This window comes from Eimeria maxima, genomic scaffold, assembly GCF_000499605.1.
Source record: "Eimeria maxima Weybridge genomic scaffold, Emw_scaff200, whole genome shotgun sequence".
Classification (NCBI taxonomy): Eukaryota; Apicomplexa; class Conoidasida; order Eucoccidiorida; family Eimeriidae; genus Eimeria; species Eimeria maxima.
In genome coordinates this window covers 39,390-47,260 of record NW_013563643.1, presented here as the reverse complement: position 1 = coordinate 47,260, position 7,871 = coordinate 39,390, and the positions used below count along the sequence as shown (strand labels likewise).

General features: G+C 49.0%; 2 protein-coding genes across 2 annotated transcripts in view; both read right to left on the bottom strand.

The window, feature by feature from the left end:
• On the bottom strand, window positions 1–3,804 carry EMWEY_00021320 (Soraphen polyketide synthase A, related, related; the record flags this gene model as incomplete). Its single annotated transcript, XM_013477857.1, has 3 exons — window positions 1–2,819; window positions 3,014–3,144; window positions 3,229–3,804. Coding segments are annotated over 3 exons (3,526 nt in total), but the record flags the coding sequence as incomplete, so codon positions are not given.
• Window positions 3,805–5,394: 1,590 nt separating this feature from the next.
• The window catches only part of EMWEY_00021310 (hypothetical protein, conserved), a gene marked incomplete at both ends in the record, with an annotated part of 4,388 nt that continues 1,911 nt past the window's right edge, over window positions 5,395–7,871 (bottom strand). The window contains 8 exons of the mRNA XM_013477856.1: window positions 5,395–5,492; window positions 5,807–5,903; window positions 6,228–6,365; window positions 6,662–6,728; window positions 6,945–7,040; window positions 7,158–7,418; window positions 7,535–7,611; window positions 7,710–7,783. Of these exons, the coding sequence (XP_013333310.1) occupies window positions 5,395–5,492; window positions 5,807–5,903; window positions 6,228–6,365; window positions 6,662–6,728; window positions 6,945–7,040; window positions 7,158–7,418; window positions 7,535–7,611; window positions 7,710–7,783 (908 nt within the window). The remainder of the gene's footprint in view (window positions 5,493–5,806; window positions 5,904–6,227; window positions 6,366–6,661; window positions 6,729–6,944; window positions 7,041–7,157; window positions 7,419–7,534; window positions 7,612–7,709; window positions 7,784–7,871) is intronic.

Genomic DNA, 7,871 nt, shown 5'->3' with positions numbered 1-7,871 from the left:
GGGTAGCTAATCTGTGTTGGAGCACGAGAATGAGCTTGATGAGGCCGGCAATGCCGGCAGCCCCCTCCGCATGGCCCATAAGCGACTTTAGGGCACCCACTATGAGGGGTGGACTATCTACAAAGCCCTTGCAATACACTGCGCGAATTGCTCCAACCTCAATGGGGTCTCCAAGAGCCGTCCCTGTGCCGTGTGCTTCCAGAACAGCTACATCTGCGGGCGACTGAACTCGGCCGTCTCTCAAGGCGGATCGGATTACAGCTTGTTGGGCAGGGCCATTGGGTGCTGTCAGGCTGGCGCTTCTGCCTACATGATTGTTAGCAGCCCCACGAATCCATGCATACACGGTGGAAGGGTCTGCATATTGGCGGGGCAGTGCCTTTAGAAGTAGTGCACCGCATCCTTCGCTGCGAACGTAGCCATTTGCAGATGCATCGAAGGTCTTGCAACGGCCGTCGATGCTTAGCATATGTGCTTTACATGTTTGTTGGAAGGCTTCAGCCCTTAGCATGAGGTTGACGCCAACGACAAGTGCTTGGGATATTGCCTGCGTTGCCATGTAGCTAATCGCAAAATCGAGTGCAACAAGCGAGGAGGAGCACGCTGTGTCTAGAGTAACGCTTGGCCCAGAAAATCCGAACACATGTGAGAGCCTGTTGGAAATGATTGAGGCAGCCCCACCGGTCCCTGTCAAACTTTTTGCCTCCTGTTGTGAGGTGCAAGCTTCTCGAACCCAGTCATTGTTGCAGCAGCCAACAACAATGGCAACATCCAGTAGACTCCGTTTTTGGAGGTCATGGGCAATTGCCTCCTGGCAAACTTCCAACAGGACGCGTTGATGAGGGTCCATCAAGTGAGCCTCAGCAACGGAAATGTTGAATGCTGCGTTGTCGAATAAGGCCATATCTGGATATGTTCCAGCATCACTGACATAAAGTTTATTTGATTGATCTGTCCCAGAATCTCTGTACTTCCACGGGTCAAAACGCGTGAGGGGGATGTGCTGAATACAGTCCTTACCGCCTTGGAGTGTCTCCCAAAACTCCGACTCAGTCTGAGCGCTTTGAGGGAACCTGCAAGCCAGAGCTGTGACTGCAATGGCGCTTCGTGCATTAGGATGTCCCAGACAAGAGAGGGCCTTAGTGCCTGCATCCACTTCCTGTGTAGATGAAATTTGCTCCAAGTATCCCACAAGCTGGGCAATGCACGGATGGTCATATAGGATGGTTGACGGTAGCTGTATTTTGAGTTTCTTTGATAAGTTTTCTCTGATACCAATAGATGTCATTGAATCGACACCTGCCTCCACAAAAGGAGTATCTTCTTGCAGAGGCTCGTCGCGGTTAAGAGCTAGCTTGAGCGACTCGTCGATTGCTGCCCTTATCTGTTCACGAGAGAGGACAGAAGGTATAGACGGTGGAACTTTATGATACGGAGAACTGTCTGCCACAGGAAGTTGTGGGGAACGCCCCGGCGAATGCGAACTACAGCTAGGGCGCATATCCGGCTCCTCACCAACCGATGAATATGTCCCGAACTCGACGTGTGCCGCTTGGAGACTACCATTGTCGCAGCTAAAGGAGCTTGACTTATTTTCGTGGTGAACTTCTTTGAGTCGCTTGTGGCTGGTCCCATTGCCGGGTCCGATAACGGGTACCTCAGTGAACACTACAGGGCCATTCCGTCCGGCGTCTTGGTCTGTCGCCGGCCCGATAAGACTGAAATTTGTCCCACAGAAAGAAGAAGTCGGAGTTGCAACACAACCCTCAGGGGTTAGTAATTCCGCGGGAGAAACCCCTTCATTGCTGCCACATGGCATGCTAATCAGGTGAGACCAGGGAAACCTGTTCTTCTTCCAAAAACATTTATCGTTCAGCTGGGTTTTGAAATCATGCTGACCTACAGTCGGGCCTTCTAAAATGACGTGGCCGTTACAGCCACCAACCCCAAAAGAGCTTACACCCACCACCAGTGGCCTATCAGGGATTGGGAATTTTGTTGTCGTCCGAGGGATAGAAAAGTATTTCGGGACCCTATCTATTAAGCTGCTGAGACGATTAAAATGAAGGGTACCTGGCACACAGCGGTTGATGAGTACAAGGATAGCCTTGCAAATTCCTGCACCCCCTGACGAGCCTTCGCAGTGGCCGATATTCCCCTTGATTGAGCCCACAAGAAGTGGCCTTGCAGGTTCGTGTGAGTCTCCAAATACAGCAGCTATACTTTGAACCTCTACTGCATCCCCCATCCTCGTTCCAGTGCCGTGGGCCTCAATGTAGTCGACATCGTCAGGAGATAAGCTTGCCTTGGCCAGTGCCCCTTCCATGACACGGCGTTCCGCACCTTCGCTTGGAGCAGTGGTAGAGAACGCCCTTCCACTGTGAACCACAGAATGTCCACGAACATACGCTAGTGGGCACACCACCTTAGCGTCGACGTAGTCGGCAACGTAGTCTTCCCTAACAAGGGAGAAAACGACGACCCCTTCGGATCTAATGAAACCATCAGAAGCTTCATCAAACGGGCGGCATCGTCCTTTCCGTGATAGCATCCCTAGGTTGCAGAGAGCTATTGTGACCTCTGGAGCAATGATAAGTTGAGACGAACCTGCAAGGGCGCATACCATGCGGCCTGATTCAATCTGGCTAACTGCTGTACAGAATGCAACGATGCCTGAAGATGTGGCAGTATCTATTGTCATTGACGCCCCCTCCAGGTTCATACAGTATGAAATGCGATTTGCCAGCATTGCATGCTGGAGGTCTACAATAAAGCACGAAGGGCTATCTCTGGCAGTAAGTTTTGCGTGAACCAGAAACCTGAGCAAATGCAAAGAGGGAATCACAGGTATATTGTGGAAACTCGAGTTAGCAATCTGGCCCAGAACATGCCTACTGGCATAATTAGGCACACTGTACGATTGTTAATTCACGACCCCCATTTCCGGCATAGTTGAGGGACAGTTGTTTTACTCCTGGTACATCTTTATCGGATATCAGGCTGCAGGACATACCAGTCAGCGCACGAGCATCCAATAAAAACCCCCGTCTCATCTGATGGGCTTATTCGGCCTTTCATCAAGGGTGCCCTAGCCTCGAAAGCAGCTTCCAAGAGAAGCCGTTGTTGCGGGTCCATTTGTGCAGCCTGAGAAAACATGGTTCTTCAAGCAACGTCGGAGATATTGTGAAGTTGACCACTCCTGCGTCGGAATGTGCCAGGTAAGCTTACTTCATGGTGGGGAATTTCGAAGAAGCGATTGTCAAAGGCATCTGCATCTTCAATGAACCCTCCTTCTTTGACGTAAATAGTGCCCTCACCTCCTTCTGGGTCGTACAACAGATCTGCATCCCAACGTGAGGTGGGAATAGGTGTGATCGCATCCCTTCCTGGGACAAGGATATCTGACCACAAGTCACCGAGTGTCTCCACTCCTCCTGGCAAGCGGCATGAAGCGCTTATGATTGCCACGCGGGGGTGCCCTTGGTGTAGGTGGATTGTACGCAGGGGAACCCTATTTCTCAGAGTTGCGCAGATTCCTGACCCGAGCTCAGTGATCTTTGCTGCAACCTCCTCAATTTTTGCGCAATTTAGAACGCAAGAGGGTAGTTCTATCCCCAACGATATAGAGAGGGACCTTAAAAAGAATGATCCAGCAACTGTGTCGCTGGATACCAGCTCCCACAGTCGTCCATACGAGTCGTGTGCGGTGCCGTCCACTGCGCAGCTTGCAGCTTGCAGTGCCTCAATGACCAAATGTATAATGGTGGCGTCAACTGACGGGTTACAACTCGGTTGGTTGTCCATTTTAGCAAGAGAGATTATGACTGCTCCCTTTCGTCAGAGCATTGCACAAGCAACCGTGCACGGCACTTGTCGGTCATTCAGTAATGTTTCAGCCACCCTAAATTATACGTAAAAGTTGCAAATTGCTTTTTGGAAAAATATAGAAGTGCATTTGGACTCGTTATGTACGTCACCCTGCCACGGCAGGAAGGCGTCATCCACTGCGCTACTCCACCGGACAGTCACCGCCATCCGCTGGGCAAGGGCGGCAACTTTCTAGAGCCAGCCAACCCACAGTAACCATATGCACTCATTTCAACAAAAACGCCCTTTTGATAAATTATTTCTTATACCATGGATGTAGAGCATGCAACTGAATTTGTGTACTTCTTTCGGTAGTTGTCCCACACCCTGATCAGAACGGACCAGCAAGATTCTGAAACGGCACCATCTCTCAAAGTAACCCATGACGTGAAACCGTACAAAAAAAACGAGCACGACACGCATTATGCTTTTCTCCGGCTCCCGCGTTCCTCGTTGCAGGGCCTTGGCTTCCTCATTGGGTGTGCTTCAGGTGACCCCTACCCTATCAATAATTGCAACAGGGGCGAAGGAGAAAGAGCGTTACCCTTGGGGATATTGGTGGTAGTCGTGAATCCTAAACATTAGAGGGCTTAAGCTGACCTCGCCAATATAGGTCCAAGAGCCCTGATACTTTGAGGGCAATGGTAGGCGTTTCAGTATGCAACTCCCACCACCACGAGGACCGCTGGGCCTCACACAATACTGCTCGACAACTTCTGCCGTGAAAAGTTCACTAATAAGCTACCGTCGAACGTTCCGATGATCATAGGCGTATGTGTATTATGTATATGGATATACGGTGAGTTGGTCGCCACGTTCCGCTACTCCTATTTACCATAAGGGATATTTGAGTAATCCCCAAATACATTCTAAAAGTAAGGGGAAAGAACACTGAGTGGCATCCTATCCTTTACCTGCCAAGCTGCTGTCTGGTACGTTCAGAGTACCTACAATATTGAGCAAAACCCCCACCAAACTAAATCAAGGTGGCAAGTGAAGTGAAGATCCATATAGAAACTGTTCGATATGTTAACTAAGCATTAGGCAAAGCCAACGACTGTTTTGGACTAAGTATCTGAGGGAAAACGGCAGCGGATTCGCAGCCATGTAAGCTAAATCCCGTTAGAGAAATTCAATACTTCAGAAGGAACTTGCCATACTATTGACGCTGTTCCATAGTCTCCGGAATGCTGAGATGAATTCCGGAGAAATCCAAGAACTGGGGCTTACAGTCCCTCCTTACACTCCCTAATATTCTAGATCGGCAGGTGTGTTGGCACTGCCCACACCTTAAAAGATTTATTGCGATGCCTATCTTCTTTTATTCTTGTAAGTAAGAATTTTTCTGGGATGGCGATTTTATTTTAGAGGCTTTCCGATGGCAAACAGAACTAAGTTCTTTGGAAAGCTATGAATCACTTTCAAAACGTGTTTCTGAAAGCTGCTCAGAGGTTAAATGTGACTGCGACGCAACTGGAGACTAAGAGAAGTTATTGTAACTGTTTTGTGCGGGTGACCAGAAGAAATTCACTTTGATTGGACTTCCCTCAAGGCCATTTTGGTCATCGTAGCGAACTGATTTATACCGGAGATAATTATACTCCCCTGCACGTCGCTTTTAAGGCCTATGCGACAGGATACAAAAGCGCGCAGGGAAACACAAAATTACCCAGCCTTCGTCACATCTTTCAGAAATAGGCACATCCAGTAACCTAGAGAAAGGAGACAGTGTCTCACGCTGATCAGATCAATGTAGTCGAGGATGTTGTCTTGTGTTTGCGGCAGCAGTTCTTTAAGTATAGCTTTGATCTCCGAGCGCGATTGCTCAAAGCCTGTTTTCCAGGATAGTTTGCAATGTTTTTACTATTGTTGCACAGTGGCACTCGTAAACCAGTTTTTCAGCTGTTTATGGGCACTAACTAACCGCCAAGAATCTTACCACAACGGTTGAAAACTTCGACAGCTTCGTCTACAGAAACGTTTCTCCCAAGGGATGATCGAGAGAACTCCTTGGTAAGTAACTGGAGAAGCCGTGGCTGCTGGTACAAACGCCCCCTAACGAGATACGAAAAGCATGCGTATTGGGTGTCAACTAGTACGGGCCATGCCGAACAGAAATAAATTATTGCAACAGTGCATATATGGGAGCACTAACAACCCCGCCAACTAACTGAAGTTTCTTGAAGCTTTGCTTAATCGCCTTTGTATCTTCGAGCTTTGCCGATTCCAGTTTTGCTGTGTCCCTGTATGCTTGGATATTCTGCAAGAACAGAGCCAGGACTCCTGAGCTAACGCCTGCTCATTTGGGAAGAAGCCAGTGCCTTCCATTGGAGCCTGCATGCGGCTAGGAAATGCCTCACACTGCGCAAAGTTTCATTTAGCCTTTGGCTGTTGGACAAGAATGCCCCCTGCAACTCCAACATCCCTTTGCAAAATTCTTCGTAGTCTACTTTTCCATCTTGAGTGGAGTCAAAATACCTCGTCATGAGGAGAGCGTCCTGAAGTGCAACTCACGTCAATGTTGACCGATTGTGCGCCTGTTTCATGAACATGAATTTCAGCTCTTCAGTTACTCAATAAGCCCATACCTGTTCGGATATTGAGTACCCAAACCGCTCCAATGCAGTTTGGAAATCTTGAAATGTCAAATAACCCTTGCATCGCTGAGAAGTCAACTCCAGGAGCACCCAAGTTGCCCCGGTTCATATAAGCTGCAACGCGTGCAACATTATTGTATTATCCACTCCTAGCAGCAAAAGTGAGCCTTAGAAGCTGAAGTACTCTTTCACAGCACCTCATCGCAGGCAGTAAACATTCGGCCGGATTTGATATCGTTCCCACGAAGACCGTCCCATAAACGTCTGAGGTGCAAGAGGACGCGTGCTTGGTCCGGTTCGAGATCCGCTCCTTGGTCCGGTCGTCCGGTAAGGTCAATTACGGCTGTAATGCGAAACACCTGCCTGTTTATGGTGACCGTCGACCTGCACAAAGCCAGATTCTGGGCCTAATGCCTCTTAGTGAGGCTTATTTAAGAGCCAAGAAGACAAGGACAGCACGACCAAAATTGGGCCACCTACCCTATGACAAAGTCGCTGGCTTCGAAGGGTCTTCCTGCACTTTCATTGAAATATATGGACTTTTGGAGCAACTTTTCTCCAGATGTAGTGCTATGCCTGAAAACACCCGTTTCTAACCAGTGCGTCGAGCTGCTGCACAGAAGGGTTTCTAGCTTGGCAGGGAAGGGTCGGAACACCAAATCTCACTGCAGTGAGGTAGAGACATTCGCTCACCCGTCTCCTTTGGGCTCAAAGACAGAGACGTATTTGTCTTCCGGGTAGAAGAGTATGTGCACTTCTCTGCCGAAAGCATCAGGGCAGATCATGTCTGCAATCGTGGCCTTTATAAACAAATGTCCGCTCTTCCTATCGTACTTGGAGTAAGCTGCGTTAGCCTTCTCGTGGGGCCTTGGATTCGCTGAAGTGGATGGCTGCATTGGCACCTCAGGTTCATCAACTTTGATGGGTTCTTGAAGTTGTATGCCCAGATTGTCTCTGCCATAGAAACGCCCCCAACGCTAAATTAGTTAGTTGGTCTTTCATTGACAGCTTTTGTATTTCCGTAAAGGCGATATCCTGAAAGGCCGTGTGTCTCAACCAAGGCAACCCACTTTACATAAGACATAGTAAACGGGTCAGCAGCGTATATGAAAAACTCCCGGTCCGCTATTCTCACCACCGAACCAACCTGAAAAAGCACAGATCGCCGTAATTGGTGACATGGAATTTTTCGAATTGCAGCTCCATTTGAATCCTGCATATTTCAAGAGCGCTCTAGCCCCTTACTTTGAAATCCTGCAGCACGAAATATTCTGCTTCTGGGGGGCACGGATACGATGGCCCCACGCTTAAAACCTTCCCTGAGATCACCCTCGCATATGGTTCGATTTAGGGCTGGGCCGTTTTCACGACCTACTCGCCCTCTATGGAGAATGAGGGGGGGGTGGG